The sequence below is a fragment of the Salvelinus alpinus genome, chromosome 25 (genome assembly GCF_045679555.1).
Source record: "Salvelinus alpinus chromosome 25, SLU_Salpinus.1, whole genome shotgun sequence".
Taxonomy (NCBI): Eukaryota; Metazoa; Chordata; class Actinopteri; order Salmoniformes; family Salmonidae; genus Salvelinus; species Salvelinus alpinus.
Genome location: NC_092110.1, coordinates 24,577,224 through 24,601,405, shown reverse-complemented (window position 1 = coordinate 24,601,405; position 24,182 = coordinate 24,577,224). Strand labels below are relative to the sequence as shown.

Here is a 24,182-nt window from a genome sequence, read left to right as displayed (position 1 = left end):
GAACCTTTCAGAAGGACAACCATCTCTGCAGCACTCCACCAATCAGGTATTTTTGGTAGAGTGGCCAGATGGAAGACACACCTCAGTAAAAGGCACATGACAGCCCTCTTGGAGTTTGCCAAAAGGCACCTAAAGGACTCAGACCATGAGAAACAAGATTCTCTGGTCTGATGAAACCAAGATTGAACTCTTTGACCTCAATACCAAGCGTCACGTCTGGAAGAAACCTGAAACCATCCCTACGGTGAAGCATGGTGGTGGCAGCATCATGCTGTGGGGATGTTTTTCAACGACAGGGACTGGGAGACTAGTCAGGATCGAGGGAAAGACAATGAAAAAAATATATAATTTTGCATGAATGATTGTAGAGGATTCTTCATTGATTACACCTTCGATTACACATTGGATTGACATTATGGAAATTATACATTTTCTGTAAATTTTTTGGGGTAATGTAAGAGTATTGCCTAATGTGAAAACTATGTAAGCTATTGTAATTTACAGTACTGTAGCATATTACTTTCAGCACTTCTAAGGGCGATTTGAAACACGTATCTCGCATTGTTTGCTATTGGATTAACTGGTAGTTAAAACGACTCAATTGAAAAGATATGATGTTGTGTTTTGGTGATTAAACCAATGTTGCCATTACATTTCACAATAAACTTAGATTTTGAATCAATGATTGTGTTTCCAATCCAAATTAATGCACAATGACAGGTTTTGACTGAAAGACATACAAGTGTGACCAGTTTGGAGTTTTGTACTAAGAGTTGTGAAAATGTACCACATACTTGTGAAAATAGTACCACAGCGATTAAAACAAACTGTAACAACTGTACCCACTACACCACTTCCTCTTCTCCTACCACTGTTTCCTCTCAGACCACTCCTGTTCCACACCAAGCTTCATTAAACAGAAGGGCATTCAGGCCGATGGTTAAAGGCATCAAAAACATTACAGTTGTTGGGTGTAGATATATTAGTTCAATTCAAAGATATTCATCCCATAATATGCAATTCTGCTGGCCAACTAGCTCTATGAGTGTATTACTATAAGTTAAATGGCACAGATGAGTATTATTGTACATCAGTCAAGGGAGATCTAATGAGAGAGATGGTTGGGGTGGGGTCTGAAGGACTAGCCACACTGAGCTCTCTACTGCTGCTGCCACTAATGAGGATAATTACCACAGTAATGACATTACCGTATCTGAGGGAATGGAGTGTGTGTGTGTGTGTGTGTGTGTGTGTGTGTGTGTGTGTGTGTGTGTGTGTGTGTGTGTGTGTGTGTGTGTGTGTGTGTGTGTGTGTGTGTGTGTGTGTGTGTGTGTGTGTGTGTGTGTGTGTGTGTGTGTGTGTGTGTGTAAGTTTTGTCCTGCTTTGAATGAATTAAAGTAAATTGACAACTATCTTCAAATAAAATGTTATTTGTCACATGCGCCGTATGCAACAGTGAAATGCTCACTCTCTCTCTCTCTCTTTCTCTGTTTTTTTTCTTGCTCTCATTCTGTCACTCATCCTCTGCATCTCAATCTGTATTTGTTAGCCCATAATAATTGTATTTGTGACTCATATCCGTTATATCAGATTCTAGTTTGTACAAGGTAATTAGCAGAGGAAGGGAAGCCTCCACACCATGAGGAAATGTCTCATGACATCCTCAATTAGCATGCCAAATGAAAGGAACTTTTAGTTCCGGTTGGTCCCTTCAGAGATGAGTGTCAATAAAGGTTAGGAGAATGGAGGCGGTAATGGGAAGACAAAGAGAGGGAAGGAATACATGTGTGAGAAATAGAGGGGATGAGAGAGAGAAAGGAATGAGAGATGGAGGGAAAGAGAGAGAGTTAAGATTGGATAGACTGTGCCTCCCCACAGGTTTCTAATCTCTAATCAGCATTGACTAACACAGACTGCTGTGAAAGGTTCTCAGTGCTAATGCAGGCTGCCATTCATATGGAGCCTCTATATCCAGCAGGGACCAGTGGATGAGCTGAAGAGAGGAGAGGATTAACAAGCACTCGGGCAGGGAGAGACACACACACACACACACACACACACACACACACACACACACACACACACACACACACACACACACACACACACACACACACACACACACACAGTCCCTCTGGATGGTCACATTTTTCAGTCTTTCAGAAAGACTCTCTCTCTCGCTCTCTTATTCTCTCTGTATGGGAAGGGACCAGTGATTTCTTTTGGACCATGCAAGTATTTACACACTCTCAGTGGGTATTGCACCCTCTACTGCTGTGATTTGGAACAACATGCAGAGTGCAAGCAAATTGAAAATGTTGCAATTCAACGGCATGTTGCAAATAATGACATAAAAACATACAAAACGTTAACAACAGTGTTTTATTCTCTTTGTGCCATAAAATACAAACTAGTCTATTGATATGTGGTATTCTACTAAGTATGATAACATTTTGTTAAGAAATGTCATGCTCTAGACTACATGCTCCTCCTAACACTTCCCCTTTGGTCAGTTTGTTACATTTTTCTGTAAGTTAAACACTGTTGTTGTTGTATAGACCCACAGCTCACCAGGTAGTCTCCAGATTCTGGCCGCCTGTCATCGCTGCCTTCCTCAGTATCATCATAGTAATACCCCTCATCCTCCTCTTCGTCCAGACGGCCTTTCAGAACCCTCAGCTCTGATGGAGAGACATATCAAAAAATGTCAAAGGTCAGTGTTTGACTGGAAAAACATAATTTCTTACATATTGAGTCCCTTATGGTTAATATCTGCAGCTCTGACTCACACTGTCTGAGCGTTGTGAGACGGGTGGACGCAGATGTCTCCCACAGTGCATTGTGGGAGATGCAGAAGTAGATCCCTGCGTCTGAGAGGTGGAGATTCTGTATCTGCAGCCAGGTAGAGACTGTGTACACTACCGGTCAAAAGTTTTAGAACACCTACTCATTCAAAGGTTTTTCTTTATTTTTACTATTTTCTACATTGTAGAATAATAGTGAAGACATCGAAACTATGAAATAACACACATGGAATCATGTAGTAACCAAAAAAGTGTAAAACAAATCAAAATATATTTTATATTTGAGATTCTTCAAATAGCCACCGTTTGCCCTGATGACAGCTTTGCACACTCTTGGCATTCTCTCAACCAGATTCACCTGGAACGCTTTTCCAAATCTCTTAGTTCCGGTTGGTCCCTTCAGAGATGAGAGTGTCAATAAAGGTTGGTAGAATGGAGGCGGTAATGGGAAGACAGATCTCTGAGGGCTCTAACACTCCTTGCTGTAATGCAGAACCCTTACAGCCAAACACAATGTCGTTCCCAAGTGTAGTTGGACAGGTCTCTGGGGGCTCTAACAAGATGTTGTTCCCAAGTGTAGTTGGACAGGTTTCTGGGGGCTCTAACACAATGTTGTTCCCAAGTGTAGTTGGACAGGTCTCTGGGGGCTCTAACAAGATGTCGTTCCCAGTGTAGTTGGACAGGTCTCTGGGGGCTTCTAACACAATGTCGTTCCCAGTGTAGTTGGACAGGTCTCTGGAGGCTCTAACACGATGTCGTTCCCAGTGTAGTTGGACAGGTCTCTGGGGGCTCTAACGCGATGTCGTTCCCAGTGTAGTTGGACAGGTCTCTGGGGGCTCTAACGCAATGTCGTTCCCAGTGTAGTTGGACAGGTCTCTGGGGGCTCTAACGCGATGCCGTTCCCAGTGTAGTTGGAGAGGTCTCTGGGGGCTCTAACGCAATGTCGTTCCCAGTGTAGTTGGACAGGTCTCTGGGGGCTCTAACGCGATGTCGTTCCCAGTGTAGTTGGACAGGTCTCTGGGGGCTCTAACGCAATGTCGTTCCCAGTGTAGTTGGACAGGTCTCTGGGGGCTCTAACGCAATGTCGTTCCCAGTGTAGTTGGACAGGTCTCTGGGGGCTCTAACGCAATGTCGTTCCCAGTGTAGTTGGACAGGTCTCTGGGGGCTCTAGCGCGATGTCGTTCCCAGTGTAGTTGGACAGGTCTCTGGGGGCTCTAACGCAATGTCGTTCCCAGTGTAGTTGGACAGGTCTCTGGGGGCTCTAACGCGATGTCGTTCCCAGTGTAGTTGGACAGGTCTCTGGGGGCTCTAACGCAATGTCGTTCCCAGTGTAGTTGGACAGGTCTCCGGGGGCTCTAACGCGATGTCGTTCCCAGTGTAGTTGGACAGGTCTCTGGGGGCTCTAACGCGATGTCGTTCCCAGTGTAGTTGGACAGGTCTCTGGGGGCTCTAATGCGATGTCGTTCCCAGTGTAGTTGGGCAGGTCTCTGGGGGCTCTAACGCGATGTCGTTCCCAGTGTAGTTGGACAGGTCTCTGGGGGCTCTAATGCGATGTCGTTCCCAGTGTAGTTGGACAGGTCTCTGGAGGCTCTAACGCGATGTCGTTCCCAGTGTAGTTGGACAGGTCTCTGGGGGCTCTAACGCGATGTCGTTACCAGTGTAGTTGGACAGGTCTCTGGGGGCTCTGGAGATGCGAGGGGCTGTGCGAGTGTAACGCTCGTCGGAAGAAGACCAAGGTGCAGCGTGGTACGTGTTCATGCTTCTTTATTTAAAAAAAAACGAATTCCGAACAACGAACGTAACGTCTTGAAGGCTCATCAGAGCTAACAAAAACAACACCTCACAACCTAAAGTGGCAAAACAGGCTGCGTAAGTATGATTCCCAATCAGAGACAACGATAGACAGCTGTCCCTGATTGAGAACCATACCCGGCCAAAACATAGAAAACCAAAACCTAGAAATAAAGAACATAGAATGCCCACCCAAATCACACCCTGACCAAACCAAAAAGAGACATAAAAAAGGCTCTCTAAGGTCAGGGCGTGACAGTAAGCTTACATTCTGTCTGTTTTGACACAAATATCCACATGGCTTTTCAGAAATGTAATAATGTAGTGAATTTAAAAAATATAATCTATAGTTAAGCACTAAGTTATAAACCTATAAACCATGTAAAAGCAACAATCTCTCTACTGTATTCATGGTCCAATAGCTTCTACCTGACTGATGCTATAATAAGAATTGATTATAGTCACCAGAGTAGCATGGTCCCTGTCCAGTGAGCCTCAGAGTGGTCCCTTTCCGGCTGGCTGCCTCTCTCAGCTGACACAGGTTGGGGTAGGTACATCCATCAGAGCCACACACAGAACCATGTGCCTCAGGTTCTCCCCTCCCATGGCCCCTCCCCCGCCGTCCTCTCCTGGTTCTCCTCTAGACGCAGCCAGCTAAGGTGCTGGAGGGGCACCCCAAGGATCAGACTAACACACACACTCACACAGACACACACAAGCACACCCCAGCCCAAGCCATAGCACCTGCATCCCACAGCAAACACACACACACACAAATGCTCCCTGAGTCAAACACAGACAGAGCAATTTCTTATTAGAAACTTACAGAGAGAGGAGACACCAAAGTATATCCAGCACCAAACGGCAGAAGGGTTGTTTCTGTAGAGTCAAATCCCCTGACTCAGTCCAAAGCTCGTGAAAGTTGATCCGGCTGTTAATCTGTGAAAGCATGTGGTTCATGGGACGGCAGGTAGCCTAGTGGTTAGAGTGTTGGGCCAGTAACTGAAAGGTTGCTGGATCGAATGCCTGAGCTGACAAGGTAAAAATCTGTCGTTCTGCCTCTGAACAAGGCAGTTAACCCACTGTTCCCAGGTAGGCCGTCATTGTAAATAAGAATTTGTTCTTAACTGACTTGCCTAGTTAAATAAATAAAAACATGTGTTGTTCTTCTCTGAGCTGAATAATAATGTTCCCTTTTGTATTTAGTGCCACGCTTTGTTTGGGCCTCCTGGATTGTTGGATTTTTATTTCTGTTTATCTGTGCTTGTTCCAAAAGTATTTTGTTTACCTTTCTCATATATTTCCCCTCAGTTCATGTTTCCTGTCACGTTCTGACCATAGTTCTTTTGTGTTTTCTTTGTTTTAGTGTTGGTCAGGACGTGAGCTGAGTGGGCATTCTATGTTGTGTGTCTAGTTTTCCCGTTTCTATGTTTGGCCTGATATGGTTCTCAATCAGAGGCAGGTGTTAGTCATTGTCTCTGATTGGGAACCATATTTAGGTAGCCTGTTTTGTGTTGGGTTTTGTGGGTGGTTGTCTTCATGTCTTCGTGTGTCTGCACCAGACAGAACTGTTTCGTTTTTTTTCACGTTTTGTATTTTGTAGTGTTCACGTTTATTGGCTTTAATTAAACATGATGAACACTAACCACACTGCGCTTTGGTCCGATCCTTCGTCCACAGAAGAAAGCCGTTACATTTCCCCAGGTTTAGAGAAAGCAATTGAGGTGTGAGGAAATTGTACCCCCCAAATACTCATCTCTTCTTTTCTCCCTCTTCTCTCCTCCGTCACAGTGTCTGCCTCCGTCACAGTGTCTGCCTCCATCACAGTGTCTGCCTCCATCACAGTGTCTGCCTCTGTCACAGTGTCTGCCTTGCTTCATGTGCCAGTGTTCCTTGGCAAGGCAGGACTGCCGCAAGGGTTTCAAAAATGGCACAACATATAAAAGAATGCCACTCAATGTTTTATTTCATATAGGCATTCATGTGGGGATGCCTCCACTCCTTTATATCTGTCAACTGCACAGACCATAAGGACCTTACAGATGACACACTGAAACACACATCTACAATAATATGACATCTAGATTTTATGATGAAATCCTTTCGGTTGTATCATCCCTCTCTCTCCCCTTGTCTCAGAGCCACACTCTCTAGTGGGGCAGTGGGACATTGCTGGGTCTGGCAACGCTTCGTGTTCGTCAGTGAATCTGTCTGCATTTTGGGAATAGACGGGAAAGAGTGTTATTTAATATCAGTTGTACTGTGCAATTTTGAAACATGTTTTTTATTCTTATTTGTTAAAGAAATTGTTTTAGGTCTACAAACAAAGAGGCATTGTTCTGCCTTGAGGGTTCGTGTTTCATTAGCGAAGACCCACTGGGCACAGATGTCAATTTAATGTCTATTCCACATTGGTTCAATGTAATTTCATGGAAATTACGTGGAAACAACATTGATTCTATCAGTGTGTACCCATTGGGGAGAGCATCAACAAGCTTATAAATGTATTGTGGTGTGTGTGTGTGTGTGTGTGTGTGTGTGTGTGTGTGTGTGTGTGTGTGTGTGTGTGTGTGTGTGTGTGTGAGTGTAACGGATGTGAAATGGCTAGCTAGTTAGCGGGTACGCGCTAGTAGCGTTTCAATCAGTTACGTCACTTGCTCTGAGATTTAAGTAGGGTTTCCCCTTGCTCTGCAAGGGCCGCGGCTTTTGTGGAGCGATGGGTAACGACGCTTCGTGGGTGTCAGTTATTGATGTGTGCAGAGGGTTCCTGGTTCGCGCCCGAGGTCGGGGCGAGGGGATGGTTTAAAGTTATACTGTTACATGTGTGTGTGTGTGTGTGCGTGCGTGCGTGCGTGAGAGAAATAGAGAGAGAGAGACTAGAGACGATCTGATCGACAAAGGCAAGAAGGGTCTTTGATGCCATCAAAAGGAACATCAAATTTGACATACCAATTAGGATCTGGCTTGGAATACTTGAATCAGTTGTAGAACCTATGGTCTTTACGGTTGTGAGGTCTGGGGTCCGCTCACCAAACAAGAATTCATTAAATGGGACAAACACCAAATTGAGAATTCTGAAAAAATATCCTCAGTGTACAACGTAGAACACCACATAATGCATGCAGAGCAGATTAAGGCTGATACCCGCTAGTTATAAAAATCCAGTAAAGAGCTGTTGAACACTACAACCACCTAAAACTAAGCGATTCCCAAACCTTCAATAACAAAGCCATCACGTACAGAGAGATGAACCTGTAAACTCCCATATCTATTGGGTGAAATACCACAGTGTGCAATCACAGCAGCAAGATTTGTGACCTGATGCCACAAGAAAACGGCAACAAGTGAAGAACAACCCATATTTATTTGTATTTATTTTCCATTTTGAACTTTAACTATTTGCATATCGTTACAACACTGTATATCAACATAATATGACATTTGAAATGTCTTTATTCTGTTGGAACTTTATGAGTGTGATGTTTACAGTTCATTTTGTATTGTTTATTTCACTTCTGTTTATTCTCTACTTCACTTGCTTTGGCAATGCCAATAAAGCCCCTTAAATTGAAATTGAATTGAGAGAGAGAGAGAGAGAGAGAGAGAGAGAGAGAGAGAGAGAGAGAGAGAGAGAGGAAGGGTTGAATTGTTTTACTTTTTTTCTGAAGTTTCCATGCCTTAAATGTGGGCATAGATAGGTACATCTGGCCACTGGCCAGTAGTGCCCCAAGCTCTCTGCCACCACAGTCACTGTACTGTCTAATAGTCAAAGGCGTGGTTTCCATCGAGTGATTTCTGACGTCGGAGCATGTGAGGCTTCCTTGTTTGATGCCATTCGCGTATCAGTGCCAGGAAGTTAGCGCAAGTGGTCCGTAGATTTTCTAACTGAACCGGGTGACTTTAAAAAAATAAAAGTCCTCTCTGATAAATAGAAAATAGACAGTATTTCTGTAAGTCAAATATTATAATTTCTGATAATAGAATTATAACATCTTAAGTCTCCACGAAGAGAAAGCTCTACTGCAGGAATATCTGCTTAAATAGTCAGGAGGAGGCACAAAAAAGTGAATATTATTCATTACAGAAAACATGGCTTTTATTTTGAGAAAAAAAACAGACATACGCTACCGGATGTAGTATCTTTTTGTTTTGACTTAACACAGCTCCACGTAGCTCTCTGAACAGGAAGCAAGAAATATGTCCAAACAGGACAGGGAGAGACGTCCCTTGTTTCAGGTGATAGCTTAATTCTGTCTAAGCAGTCCTTTACACACTCCTATATTCTTCGGACGTCTTCCTTCCCGCGAATACAATTCATTTGGTGTAAAGGACTTACAAGTAAGTATTTTCATTCATGAATGATTTTCTGGGTGAATGACAGTGTTAGAATTTATCCAGTGATGACAGCTTAGCAATAACTAAAATCAGAAGAGTTGAATGAATGTTTACTTGTTTACTGCCGCTATAAGCTGTATAATGGACTTAAGACTTTAGTGGCTGATGACTTATTACAGACAGGATTGAGAGAGTCAAGCATAACATAGCAGTCCAATGACATTTTATAACTGACTGATTATGCTGATGTGTCTCCTTGATGTCAGGAAATGCACAAAAAAAAGGCCAGGAATCAGTCATATTGCAGATAATGTTCAATGCAACTACAGTGTAATCTGATATTAGGGACACTGGCAGTGTTCAAGAGGATCTAAACCGTAATGTCTCATGGGTAAATTGTGACTGACGGATCTACAAATAATAATGAGTAGTTATTTATGATGTAAAGTTATAAATAGGTTTGTAGATTGGTCAGTCAGTCACAATTTACCCATGATACATTACGTTTTTTATCCTCTCGAACATAGCCTCTCTTTACTGCACCAATGTTATCTTTTCATCCTCTATATCCTGGTCAAACAGGTGCACTGACTGGTGACGTGGGACTGGGTGGGGTGGGGGACTGAAATTGAATAGTCAAACCGCATACCTCTTTAAAAAATCCTAGCTTGACAAGCCCTCCAGGTTTTATGGGTTGCTCTCTTAGACAAAAGGTAACCTGGGCTGTTCCTGAAATACTATTACAGTCTAATGAAAGTTAGATCAAATCAAAGTTTATTGGTTGTGTACACAGTTTGTGTTACAGCACAAACAAAAATATAAACGCAACATGCAACAATTTCAAAGATTTGACTGAGTTACAGTTCATATAAGGAAATCAGTCAATTTAAATAAATTCATTAGACCCGAATCTATGGATTTCCCATGACTGTGCAGGGGTTCCGCCATAGGTGGGCCTTGAAGGGCATAGGCCCAGCACTTGGCAGCCAGGCCAACCCACTGGGGAGCCAGGCCCAGCCAATCATGAGTTTTTCCCATGAAAGGGCTTTGTTACAGACAGAAATACTCCTCTGTCTGTAATACCAACACTTTACGTTGGGTTTATATTTTTGTTCAGTGTAGCTCCTAACAATGCATTAAAATGTCAAACAATTCAAATGTATGGGAAAAAATACAAGAAATTAAGAATGGTGGGTCAAATCTGATTTAGGAAACCAAATAGCACTGTAGCATTAATCAAATGCAATCTATACATATGTACACCGGGAGAAATGACACAAGATAAGCAGGGAACATAAACTCTTAAGGGTTTGTTCATTCCTATAATCACACCATGAGTTGTTCATCATAAAACATGCTCCTCCGCATTTGTTTTTCCTTAGGAATTCAATAAGGTAGATCTGAGCACGTCTCTAGTATGTTGCTGTGTCCACTAATGTTGTTGTCATGTGTGTTGCTGTTGTGTGATGTGTTCTGTCTTTGTAAGGCAGGCATTCAGGATGGCACAGAAGGTCCTGGTGACTGGGGGAGGAGGCTACATCGGCAGCCACTGTGTGGTGGAACTGATTGACGCAGGATTCTGCCCTGTGGTCATAGATAACTTCAGCAATGCTGTCCGAGGTAAGTGTCCTTAGTTTGCCCGGCGTAACTTTGAGAGTGAAAGTGATGTAACGCACGTTATCTGTTTGACAGTTACTGTTTGTTTTGGGTGAGAACAGTTAGAGTAAAGGTGTGTTTCTGTGTGTGTGGCACATGCATGTGTGTTGATCATTGTTCCACATTCTGATGTTTTATGGAGGAGAAGGAGATGTCCCTGAGAGCCTGCGGAGGATAGAGAAGATCCTGAACACCAGCATTGAGTTCCATGAGCTGGACCTGCTGGACCGCCCAGGCTTGGAGAAGCTTTTCAAACAGGTTAGAAACTACACTCATCCCTGCTGAACAGTGTTCCAATGCATTTGCTTTAACTAGGCACCAGAGTTTTACTCTTCAGGTCATGTGGTCCGTGACAGCTCCTGGTCCTATGATGAGTTTTGCTCAAGACATCACTCACCTTTGTCTTTATTAAGTGTTTATTTGTTTGTCTCTGTCTTAATCTCTTAACAGCATTCATTCAGTGCTGTAATGCATTTTGCTGGTCTGAAAGCGGTGGGTGAGTCAGTTGATCAGCCATTGAGGTACTATCAGGTTAACCTCACTGCAACCATGAACTTGCTTGAGGTAAGTTAGAACACCTCAATGTCAGCTTGCCTTGCATCATTTAATGTGACCTATTCTGTAATGGCTGCTTTCCGAGAACTGCTACCTAAGTGCATGGGTGCCGGTGTGTATTGATTTTATAACTTTGTAGCACTGTTCTTGTGTCTTACTTTATGACCAGCTACTAATGTTTACATGTTGCTTGCAATAATCTCAACCAACCTCGGGATGTTAGTCTGTATGCTGAAGCGTGTGTGCTTTAGATTGCTGTCTCAACGGCTGCTGTCCGTGTGTGTGTGTCGTGTGTGCATCTGCATGTCTCCCAGGTGATGCAGACTCATGGCGTGCGCAATCTGGTCTTCAGCAGCTCAGCCACAGTGTATGGAGACCCCCAGCGGCTTCCCATAGATGAACAGCACCCTGTTGGGGGGTGCACCAACCCCTACGGCAAGACCAAGTACTTCATAGAGGAGATGATTATGGACCAGTGTAAGGCAGAGAAGGTACTGTACCTACCCCAGGCTCTCTATTCTTCAACACACACCCTGACCATCTGTCACATACATCCCATGCATGATAGATGTCATGAATAACAGTTTGTATAACAATGTGTATAATGATAATAATGCCCATACTACTTAATGTATTCCCAGGACTGGAACGCGGTGCTGCTGCGGTATTTCAACCCTATTGGGGCTCACTCCTCTGGGCTCATCGGAGAAGACCCTCAGGGCATCCCCAACAACCTGCTGCCCTATGTCGCCCAGGTAACCACAAATAATGTTTATCCACCATGAATGATGTGGTATCCCACTTCCAACTATTGCTTTTCTAATTTCTGTTCTTTTCACCGGGATGTAGTTTTGTACTCTGAACAAAAAATATAAACGCAACATGTAAAGTGTTGGCCCCATGTTTCATGAGCTGAAATAAAAGAACCCAGAAATGTTCCATATGCACAAAAAGCTTATTTCTCTCAAATGTTGTGCACAAATTCGTTTACATCCCTGTTAATGAGCATTTCTCCTTTGCCAAGATAATCAATCCACCTGACAGGTGTGGCATATCAAGAAGCTGATTAAACAGCATGATCATTTTTTTATTTTTTTATTTCACCTTTATTTAACCAGGTAGGCTAGTTGAGAACAAGTTCTCATTTGCAACTGCGACCTGGCCAAGATAAAGCATAGCAGTGTGAACAGACAACACAGAGTTACACATGGAGTAAACAATAAACAAGTCAATAACATGGTAGAAAAAAAAGAGAATCTATATACAATGTGTGCAAAAGGCATGAGGTAGGCAATAAATCGAATAATTACAATTTAGCAGATTAACACTGGAGTGATAAATCATCAGATGATCATGTGCAAGAAGAGATACTGGTGTGCAAAAGAGCAGAAAAGTAAATAAATAAAAGCAGTATGGGGGGTGAGGTAGGTAAATTGGGTGGGTAGTTTACAGATGGACTATGTACAGCTGCAGCGATCGGTTAGCTGCTCGGATAGCAGATTTTTAAAGTTGTTGAGGGAGATAAAAGTCTCCAACTTCAGAGATTTTTGCAGTTCGTTCCAGTTGCAGGCAGCAGAGAACTGGAAGGAAAGGCGTCCAAATGAGGTTTTGGCTTTAGGGATGATCAGTGAGATACACCTGCTGGAGCGCGTGCTGCGGGTGGGTGTAGCCATCGTGACCAGTGAACTGAGATAAGGCGGCACTTTACCTAGCATAGCCTTGTAGATGACCTGGAGCCAGTGGGTCTGACGACGAACATGTAGCGAGGGCCAGCCGACTAGGGCATACAGGTCGCAGTGGTGGGTCGTATAAGGTGCTTTAGTAACAAAACGAATGGCACTGTGATAAACTGCATCCAGTTTGCTGAGTAGAGTATTGGAAGCTATTTTGTAGATGACATCGCCGAAGTCGAGGATCGGTAGGATAGTCAGTTTTACTAGGGTAAGTTTGGCGGCGTGAGTGAAGGAGGCTTTGTTGCGGAATAGAAAGCCGATTCTTGATTTGATTTTGGATTGGAGATGTTTGATATGAGTCTGGAAGGAGAGTTTGCAGTCTAGCCAGACACCTAGGTACTTATAGATGTCCACATATTCTAGGTCGGAACCGTCCAGGGTGGTGATGCTAGTCGGGCGTGCGGGTGCAGGCAGCGACCGGTTGAAAAGCATGCATTTGGTTTTACTAGCGTTTAAGAGCAGTTGGAGGCCACGGAAGGAGTGTTGTATGGCATTGAAGCTCGTTTGGAGGTTAGATAGCACAGTGTCCAAGGAAGGGCCGGAAGTATATAGAATGGTGTCGTCTGCGTAGAGGTGGATCAGGGAATCGCCCGCAGCAAGAGCAACATCATTGATGTATACAGAGAAAAGAGTCGGCCCGAGAATTGAACCCTGTGGTACCCCCATAGAGACTGCCAGAGGACCGGACAACATGCCCTCCGATTTGACACACTGAACTCTGTCTGCAAAGTAGTTGGTGAACCAGGCAAGGCAGTCATTAGAAAAACCGAGGCTACTGAGTCTGCCGATAAGAATATGGTGATTGACAGAGTCGAAAGCCTTGGCCAGGTCGATGAAGACGGCTGCACAGTAATGTCTTTTATCGATGGCGGTTATGATATCGTTTAGTACCTTGAGCGTGGCTGAGGTGCACCCGTGACCGGCTCGGAAACCGGATTGCACAGCGGAGAAGGTACGGTGGGATTCGAGATGGTCAGTGATCTGTTTGTTGACTTGGCTTTCGAAGACCTTAGATAGGCAGGGCAGGATGGATATAGGTCTGTAACAGTTTGGGTCCAGGGTGTCTCCCCCTTTGAAGAGGGGGATGACCGCGGCAGCTTTCCAATCCTTGGGGATCTCAGATGATACGAAGGAGAGGTTGAACAGGCTGGTAATAGGGGGTGCGACAATGGCGGCGGACAGTTTCAGAAATAGGGGGTCCAGATTGTCAAGCCCAGCTGATTTGTATGGGTCCAGGTTTTCCAGCTCTTTCAGAACATCTGCTATCTGGATATGGGTAAAGGAGAAGCTGGGGAGGCTTGGGCGAGTAGCAGCGGGGGGGGGCGGGGCTGTTGGCCAAGGTTGGAGTCGCCAGGAGGAAGGCATGGCCAGCCATTGAGAAATGTTTGTTGAAGTTTTCGATTATCACGGACTTATCAGTAGTGACCGTGTTACCTAGCCTCAGTGCAGTGGGCAGCTGGGAGGAGGTGCTCTTGTTTTCCATGGACTTTACAGTATCCCAGAACTTTTTGGAGTTAGAGCTACAGGATGCAAATTTCTGCTTGAAAAAGCTGGCCTTTGCTTTCCTGACTGACTGCGTGTATTGGTTCCTGACTTCCCTGAACAGTTGCATATCGCGGGGGCTCTTCGATGCTATTGCAGTTCGCCACAGGATGTTTTTGTGCTGGTCGAGGGCAGTCAGGTCTGGAGTGAACCAAGGGCTATATCTGTTCTTGGTTCTGCATTTTTTGAACGGAGCATGCTTGTCTAATATGGTGAGGAAGTAACTTTTAAAGAATGACCAGGCATCCTCAACTGACGGGATGAGGTCAATATCCTTCCAGGGTACCCGGGCCAGGTCGATTAGAAAGGCCTGCTCGCAGAAGTGTTTTAGGGAGCGTTTGACAGTGATGAGGGGTGGTCGTTTGACCGCGGACCCGTGGCGGATACAGGCAATGAGGCAGTGATCGCTGAGATCTTGATTGAAGACAGCAGAGGTGTATTTGGAGGGCAGGTTGGTCAGGATAATGTCTATTAGGGTGCCCATGTTTACGGATTTAGGGTTGTACCTGGTGGGTTCCTTGATGATTTGTGTGAGATTGAGGGCATCAAGCTTGGATTGTAGGACTGCCGGGGTGTTAAGCATATCCCAGTTTAGGTCACCTAACAGAACAAACTCTGAAGCTAGATGGGGAGCGATCAATTCACAGATGGTGTCCAGGGCACAGCTGGGAGCTGAGGGGGGTCGGTAGCAGGCGGCAACAGTGAGAGACTTATTTCTGGAGAGATTAATTTTTAAAATTAGAAGTTCGAACTGTTTGGGCATAGACCTGGAAAGTATGACAGAACTTTGCAGGCTATCTCTGCAGTAGATTGCAACTCCTCCCCCTTTGGCAGTTCTATCTTGACGGAAAGTGTTATAGTTGGGTATGGAAATCCCAGAATTTTTGGTGGCCTTCCTAAGCCAGGATTCGGACACGGCAAGGACATCAGGGTTGGCAGAGTGTGCTAAAGCGGTGAGTAAGGCAAACTTAGGGAGGAGGCTTCTGATGTTGACATGCATGAGGCCAAGGCTTTTTCGATCACAGAAGTCAACAAATGAGGGTGACTGGGGACATGCAGGGCCTGGGTTTACCTCCACATCACCCGAGGAACAGAGGAGTAGTAGGATGAGGGTGCGGCTAAAGGCTATCAAAACTGGTCGCCTAGAGCGTTGGGGACAAAGAATAAAAGGAGCAGATTTATGGGCGTGGTAGAATAGATTCTGGGCATAATGTGCAGACAGGGGTATGGTGGGGCACGGGTACAGCGGAGGCAAGCCCAGGCACTGGGTGATGATAAGAGAGGTTGTATCTCTGGACATGCTGGTCTCAATGGGTGAGGTCACCGCATGTGTGGGGGGTGGGACAAAGGAGGTATCAGAGGTACGGAGAGTGGAACTACGGGGTCCATTGCAAACCAAAACAATGATAATGATAACTAGCCTGAACAACAGTATGCAAGGCATATTGATATTTGAGAGAGACATACAATAAGGCATAAAGTGATTGCAGGTCTTGATTGGGAGAGCTAGCTAAAACAACAGGTAAGATAACAGCAGCTAGTCCACTAACACAGCAACAACAGGTAAAAATGGCGACGACTAGGCAGAGAGGGTCGGATTAACTACATACAGATCCTGAGTTAAAGCACAGAGCCGACAGATAAAACACAAATAAACAGAATGGAGTACCGTGAATTAATGGACAGTCAAGCAGGCATCAGCTATGTAGCCAAGTGATCATAGTGTCCAGGGGGCAGCCGTAGATGGAGCAGGGAGGCCTCCACTAAGCTAGCACGCGGCGTTTAAAGTTAGTAGCCCGGGGGGTGGTCTGCTCAGACGGAGGGGGTCTGCTCAGACGGAGGCCGGTTGAGGGCACAGCGGATGGGGTATTCGTCTGCAGACCAGACGTGGTCGTGTCGACAGAGAATCCAAGCCGGATGGCGATGGCGAAAGAGAGGTTGTGAATTGTAGAATTGTGTTTGCTAACTGGTGCTAGCTTCGTGGCAGTGGCGCTAGCTGCGCTAGCTGCAAGCTAGCTGTGAGGATCAGAAGTAGTGGCTCAGGGATTACGGCAGGAATCCGGCGTTGTTGTCGAGAGACAGTCCGATGCTGGTAAATTGGTGAGTAATATCCAGGCTAATAACAGGGCTGGTGTCTGTGCAGAAGGTAAAAGCTGCTAGCAGCGGCAAAAAATGGCTAAATTAGCTTGTAGCTGATTAGCTGGTTAGCTACTGGGGGTTCTTGAAAGTGTTCCAAAGTTAAAAAATAATAGCGATTCCGTATCACATTGGGTGAGGTAGGTTACCGGAAGGTATAATCGAATTAAAAATCGAAAAGAGATAGAAAAAAAATGTTAAAATATATACAAGAAATACGAAAAAATACGAACGTACACGAGAGGACTAAAGAAACACGTCTACACTGCTACGCCATCTTGGATTCATTGATGGCGGTTATGGTGGACCCCATTACACATGTGTAGGCAATGCCACAGATGTCTCAAGTTGAGGGAGCATGCAATTGTCATGCTGACTTCAGCAATGTCCACCAGAGCTGTTGCCAGATAATTGAATGTTCATTTCTCTACCATATGCCGCCTCCAACCTCGTTTTAGAGAATTTGGCAGTACATCCAACCAGCCTCGCAACCGCAGACCACGTGTATGGCGTCGTGTTTTGCGAGTGGTTTGCTGATGTCAAGGTTGTGAACAGAGTGCCCCATGGTATCGGGGGTTATGGTATGGGCAGGCATAAGCTACGGACAACAAACACAGTGCATTTTATCAATGGCAATTTGAATGCACAGAGATACCATGACGAGATCCTGAGGCCCATTGTGAGGCCCATTTCTTTTAAGGTATCGGTGACCAACAGATGCATATCTGTATTCCCAGTCATGTGAAATCCATAGATTAGGGGCTAATGAATTTAATTAAATTGACTGATTTCCTTATGAACTGTAACTCGGTAAAATCTTTGAAATTGTTGCATGTTGCATTTTTATATTTTTGTTGAGTATAATTGACTTAACTTTAGGTGCTGTGGCTCTCTCTTCTCTAACCCAGGTTGCCATTGGGAGAAGAAAACACCTCAATGTGTTTGGGAATGACTACGACACTATTGATGGAACAGGTAATGATGACTGACTTTATGCTTAAAGAAAAAAGAGGTTTGATTGACATTGAATTCTATTCAATGCTGTTTTAAATCAATCAGTCATAACCTTGTCTGATGGTAAATGTCAAATCATATTTATTTTACAGAAATGCATCCAATTGTGAATAATCCTTCTTCTCTTTAGGGGTGCGAGATTACATCCATGTTGTGGATTTGGCCAAAGGACACATAGCTGCTCTCAAGAAACTGAAGGACAATTGTGGATGCAAAGTACAGTATATAGGCTGGCTTACCTGACCCCACTGTTACATGTTTCATGTGTCCTGTCTTTCCTCATTCATTCACAATTGCTCTTTTCTCATCCATTGTCTTATAGAAACGTGACATTTTCCCCTTATCTCCCTCTAGGTGTATAACTTAGGAACAGGAACAGGTTACTCTGTGCTCCAGATGGTAAAGGCTATGGAGAAGGCCTCAGGGATAAAGGTGAGTGACTTAACCCTCTTTTAAAAACTTCAGAGCCTTCATCCATCAGTATTCCTGTATTTTATATGTATTACTTCTTAATTACTGGGAATGGAATCCTTTTTAGGTCTTCATGTGTAGAAAGCAGCTACTTCAAGCGATACCTATCTGACCGCTAATTTCAGACCAAACAGTTTCATGTGGGGGTGGTTGTACTGTTGTGATTGTCTTTGCCACAGATCATGTACCTGATTGCCCCCCGACGAGGAGGAGATGTAGCGTCCTGCTATGCTGACCCCTGTCTGGCTGAGAAAGAGCTGGGCTGGAAAGCTGACTTCAACCTGGAGAGAATGTGTAAGTAAACCTTTATTGAACTACCTACCACTTACTGTAACTGTTAATCTGACTTGATACATCATTTGTCAACACAACATGACAGCCCCAGTCCTCAGCACAATCCTGATTCCATAGAGCATAATGTATAATAATAATACGGGGCGTCAGGTAGCCTAGCTGTTTAGAGCGTTGGGCCAGTAACCGAAAAGTTGCTGGTTCTAATCTCCGAGCCGACTAGGTGAAAAACTGTCAATGTGCCCTTGAGCAAGGCACTTAACCCTAATTGCTCCTGTAAGTTACTCTGGATAAGATAAATTATCTTCTGCTAAATGACTAAACTGTAATAATGTCATGCCTCTGGTAATGTCTTCCAAGGTAAGGACCTGTGGCGCTGGCAGTCCAAAAACCCAACTGGATTCACCAATAACGGCCCGTCTTCATGAGATGTTCATCTCATTGAGTACCTTCTTCACTTCCTCCTAAATTACTGGGCCAAAGCACATTTTTCTATCACATTCACACATGAAGAGACCTCAAGACAAAATGAATGATTTATATTTCATAATGATTTAATATTATGTTGTTGATTCCTTACAGCTACTTTCACTAAGATGATTCTCTAATGCTTAGATAAAAAAATGCCATGTCTTATCTCTGTTTGTCTTGTCATTTATACTATTGTCATAGATATGTTCTGTAATTATTTAATAGTTGAGTCTATAGCCATAAAATGGGGAAATAAAGAAATTGTATTGTGTTTTGATTTCATTGACCTCATTGATGACCCTGGTAAGAGTTGGTTTGTTGGGGGGGATTATTTGAAGAGTATTTTCTTGCTAATACAGGAGTAATAAAGGCCAGGTTCAACATTTTTGTTGAACAATATTGATTTCTGTTATTTTTATTGATTATTTGTTTTAAATTTCGATTTATCAGGGGGCGCTACAGCACCATACTTCCTGCGGCTATGGGATTGGCTATGTTTTTGAAACAAATAATCTGTTCAAATTGTGTTTTAAACAAAAACGAGGAGGATCAGGTATTTTAGGAATGTTACTATTTCAATACTTTCCCATTTCAAGGCCGAAAAAGGCGAGTATAGTCTCTAAAAGGGGCACTTGTACTTTAAGTGGCTCCTTGGCCCTCGGGCGCTCAGTTAAACACCCACGTCAGCACTGCCGTTTTTTCTCGGTCTATAAACGGGTTTCGGTCTTTAGGGCTGAGCAGGAAGTGGAGCGAATGTGTACCCCGAACCAGTAAAAGAAGGAGTAAAATTGCCAACTAAAAATTAAAAAAATGGCAATGGTGACAGAGATGGGGGCATATCGGGCAACGGGCGAACCAAATCACCTGTGAGTATCGATACCTTTGTCGTGGGTAGAGCATTGGCAGAAGCAGGGAGCGCGGGTAAGCAGTCTAGCCTATAGGGCGTAAGCGGGTCCTGCGGACATCGCTCGCCTGAGGAAAATGCACTAGGTTCCGCAGCACGGAAATTCTCCTCGCTGCTCGCAGCCTACTGAGGTCTGGAGTTTGGGCATGAAAGGGGTGATCAATGGATCCAAAATCGGGTGTGAAGGTGATGCGGTCCGTTGGCACCTGGGATATAACTATGATTCGTATTTGTTTGTGCTTGATCGAATGAAGTCTACCATAATATCTCTGTTTTACTGTAATTCCATTGTGCGGGAGCTGTAAGTGGGCGTCTCTCCTGCGCTCGCGCACAGGCACTGAAGCTACCCGATTTTATTTCGATGCGCTGTAGTAGCCTATTATTGTTCACAGTAATTTTAAGATATGGATGCGTAAATGCTTTTGAATTAAATGGTATATTGATTTATATATATTGGGGGGAATTAGTTCGTTGTTTTGATTTATAGGGTATCCACTCCAACCGGGCGTTAAGTGGGCGCAGTGCTGCATGCAGCTCTTCGTGTATTCCATTTATTTATTACGAAATGCTGATATTTTTTTTAATCGTTATCAGCTAATTAGATATAAGTAATTAGGGATAAATACATGGCTAAACGAGAAAATTTTGACATGGTTTTAAATAACCAAAACCTCCAATAAATCCACAAAGCAAATATACCCTCTGTGTATGAGAGCAGCACACATTCATAATCTCTCATTACTGTCATTTTCTATTTGTGAAGGGTTTTCTGGTGAGGGTTTATATTCTCCTGTGGGATGGTTGCAGGGTTTCGTTACCCGATGGTGTCAGTGAGTCGGGTGTAGCCCCTCAGATAATAAAGCGCTTGATTGACGGCTGAGGCAACCACTCACGGTGCAGGTTGGGGACTAGTAGGCTGACTCTCTGAAGAGTTGGATCAATGGCGTATATAAACCCTGGATTGTAAATGTATGTATTGGCCATTGAGAGGCTTTGAAGCCATGAGTCGGCCATATTGGCACTCCCTAGTAGGCCTAGTCCTCCATAGGAATGAATGGAATACTGCAGTATTTCAATTAAATGTTTCAAAGACTTAAATACATGTACTTTTGTCCATCTTTTTTTTGCTGTGGTGGGGACAGTAACATTAGTAATCTAAAAAAATATAATACTTAAATTAATTTTTTATAATATCGTTTACAGTTATTTTATTTGTATGTTTAGCTCACATAATAGAGTTTAAAAGTATGGATTAAAATGAATGTTGCAAAAATGAATGTGGACATTAATAAAGTAATTATTATAGCTTTCAAATCTTTTTTACAACGTGGGGGAGTGCCAAGATAGAGGCACAGTGGCTTCAACACAGCGCCCCACTAGTCATCTAGTGTTTATATAAATCACTGAGTTGGATTGGCTCCACCTAGAAATCAAAAGGCAGTCAGTGATGGTTACACAAGAGGATGAAAATTGCACATTTTGGGGTGTATAATTGTTTTCATAAATAATTAATTGAATTCACTTTTATTTCAGTTTATCTTGGTGGTGTGAATTCATATTTGCATGTTGAATGATTTTACAATCCAGATCATGTGATCAGTCTCAACAATTTTCCTCTTATTATAATTTTTGTGTGACATTATATTCACCTGTCACATATGTCTGTTGTGTGTTGCAGACAGGCCCAGCGGTGGTACCATACGGACATCACAGCCGATCACCAGAGCTATCTGCTGAAGCAGTTGGATAATCAGAGGCGTCAGGAGCTGTTCTGTGACTGCAACGTTCTGGTGGAGGGCCAGCTTTTCAAGGCCCACCGCAATGTCCTTTTCGGCAGCAGCGGCTACTTCCGTATGCTGCTTTCCCATGGGGCCGATGACAACGCAGAGCCGGTCAGCACCTCCTTCGAGGTCTTTAGCCCCGACACGTTCACCGTCATCCTGGACTTCATCTACTCTGGACAGCTGGACCTCTCCAGCCACAATGTGATCGAGGTGATGTCCGCTGCCAGCTACCTGCAGATGAACAACGTCATCAGCTACTGCAAGGACTTCATCAAGTCCTCCCTGGAGATCAGTGCCAAAGAGGATGATGTCCGCTACCTCAGCTTGTCTGAGAACAGCTATCCTCAGGGGGGTAGGGAGGACAACGCCATAGACCACCAAGCAGCCACCTCCATCAGCCCTCCCTCTGCCCTCTGGACCCACGACAGCTCCAGGCCCCAGTCCTCCAGGTACCTGGTGAAGGAGTTGGACCTGGATGCTGCAGTCCTAAAGCAGGATCTCAGCTCCCCTCCGCCCAGCCAGCAGCACAGCCCTGAGGTGGAGGTGTTGCCGGATGCAGAGGAGCCCCAGTTTGCCCGGCCTCGTGCGGAGCGCAGACGGAAAGGGGCTGGCAAGAGGAAACCCTACTGCATGCGCTCCTCAACAGATGAGGCCCTGGCCATACAAGAGGCCCGGTCACAAACGGCACAGAAGGCAGATGAACTGTATGCCACTCTACCTACCATTGTGGGTGTTGTGGGACTCTTTAACAAAGGTGAGTGCGGTGATATTATTATTGACCCTTATTAATTATTAGGTTCTTAGGGTTAACACAGGTTCTAATTAATGTCCCCCTAATCTCACTTTAGACCCTAACCCCTCCATGCGCTTCAAGTGCCCATTCTGCACTCACACGGTCAAGAGGAAGGCAGACCTGAAGAGGCACCTGCGCTGTCACACGGGCGAGCGGCCGTATCCCTGCCAGGCCTGCAACAAACGCTTCACCCGCCTGGAGCACCTTCGCAGCCACTTCGAGACGGTAGGTCATCTAGGGCTAAAACATGGTGGGCAGATTTACATGTGTAGACATTCTATTAGTGTTTTTCCTGTATAATTTCTCAATTTGTTTCCCTGATTGATGCTCTACAGATCCATCAGGCCAGGAAGCTGGTGTGCAGGAAGTGTAAGCGTCAGGTGACAGAGCAGAGTGGGCGGGTAGTGTGTGAGGGCTTGCGGCGCTACCGAATGTGTACTGAGTGCATCCAGGAGACGGGCTATGAGGATCTGCCTATCGATGGCCTGGAGGGGGCTAGCGAGGAGCCTACCCTGCTGCTGGGGGTGGACGGGGAGGAGGAGGATGGAGACACACAGAGGAGTTGGCTGGTAACCGATGATGACGACCTGGCAGAAGACTCAGGAGCTGACCTTATCATACAGGAAGTGGAAGACAGCGATGAGGAGCTTCAGTGAAAATGTGCCATGTGTGTGTGTGTGTGTGTGTGTGTGTGTGTGTGTGTGTGTGCGTGTGTGTGTGTGTGTGTGTGTATGTGTGTGTGTGTGTGTGTGTGTGTGTGTGTGTTTGCTTGACTGGGCACTTTTGTGTATAAGTGTCTGTGATATTTCTCAACGTTTATTGTCAGTGATTATATATAAGCATCCACATTTTTAATGACTATTCATTGGAGAAAGTTATGTTGAATAATAATTGTTTATAACTGTAAATATTAGAATTTGTAATATAATAGACTGCTTTTATTCTTAACGAGACGTTTTCAAGCTTGTATTTTCAGTTTAATATGAAAAGAAAAAGTGTTTGATATTCAATGTACAATGTATAATGTTACCATTTTGTTTGTCAGCTTTCGTCTTTCTTTGCATCAAGAATATTAACACTTATTTCCAGCCAAATACTCTTCACAACTTTGATGTTAGTGAGGATTTTAAGGGACGTCAAAGGGAAGTCAATGGTGTTTATATATGTTTGCCAATGCCTTTCATGTTAAGTCAACTACAGTGGACAGTGTTTGCACGTTTTTGTGTAGAGAATGTTTTACTCTGTTAATTGTTTACTATTAATTGTTTGTTTTTATTTACAAATTAATTACTACACATTATTTTGACCATGATTATTATTGATGTATCATTCATGTTTATTTATTATCTTTTCTACTTATTTTACACACATAAAATGTATATTTTTATAAGAATTCCAAGTTGACTTTGTTTTATTGATTCATCAGGAAATGTCTTTCAAGTTAAGTTTGATTATCTATGGTGGGGTCTAGGGCCATATTGCGGCTGTTCTTTGCTCACAAATGGTTTATAATGTTGTAAACCATTTGAACCAAAGTCAAAATAAAGGTTATGAGATAGAATAAAACATTAAAGTTAAAGACACTACAGTCAGTCACGTTCATGATGTAACTTCGCTTTCCAATATAATTTTCAAAACATTTTGAGGTGTTTCAAGTCAACTTTACACCTGGTGCAAATGTAGGCTATATCTGGGCTGGTCAGTAGGTGGCGGTAATGTACTACTTTTTTTGTGGAGTAGAGGACCAGCAGAAGAAATTGTTGTATGTTGAGGCAGTGAAGAAAGTACAGTAGGATGGGTCAAGGGGGAGGAATCCTGAGAGTATACGAGATTTGACTTCAGAAGAGTTACAGGGTGTGTTGAGTGGTGGTGTCCCGTCCTCCCAGGCCGTTGGCATGGTGC

General features: G+C 44.1%; 2 protein-coding genes across 3 annotated transcripts; both read left to right on the top strand.

The window, feature by feature from the left end:
- The first annotated feature begins 8,742 nt into the window (after nucleotides 1-8,742).
- On the top strand, nucleotides 8,743-19,070 carry gale (UDP-galactose-4-epimerase). 2 transcript variants are annotated; one of them, XM_071366310.1, is made up of 11 exons: nucleotides 8,743-8,933; nucleotides 10,417-10,550; nucleotides 10,729-10,844; nucleotides 11,037-11,150; nucleotides 11,456-11,632; nucleotides 11,783-11,896; nucleotides 17,461-17,527; nucleotides 17,697-17,782; nucleotides 17,921-17,998; nucleotides 18,217-18,331; nucleotides 18,689-19,070. In XM_071366310.1, the coding sequence occupies exons 2-11, from the start codon at nucleotides 10,430-10,432 to the stop codon at nucleotides 18,754-18,756; spliced, it is 1,056 nt and encodes a 351-aa protein (XP_071222411.1). In that variant the 5' UTR covers nucleotides 8,743-8,933; nucleotides 10,417-10,429; the 3' UTR covers nucleotides 18,757-19,070. The 2 variants fall into 2 exon arrangements, with proteins under 2 accessions (XP_071222411.1, XP_071222412.1); XM_071366311.1 differs by having other exon boundaries at nucleotides 8,780-8,933; nucleotides 10,421-10,550.
- Nucleotides 19,071-19,506: 436 nt separating this feature from the next.
- zbtb8a (zinc finger and BTB domain containing 8A) lies at nucleotides 19,507-23,673 on the top strand. Its single transcript, XM_071366309.1, has 4 exons — nucleotides 19,507-19,665; nucleotides 21,382-22,241; nucleotides 22,336-22,505; nucleotides 22,616-23,673. The coding sequence occupies exons 1-4, from the start codon at nucleotides 19,610-19,612 to the stop codon at nucleotides 22,934-22,936; spliced, it is 1,407 nt and encodes a 468-aa protein (XP_071222410.1). The 5' UTR covers nucleotides 19,507-19,609; the 3' UTR covers nucleotides 22,937-23,673.
- Nucleotides 23,674-24,182: the final 509 nt, after the last annotated feature.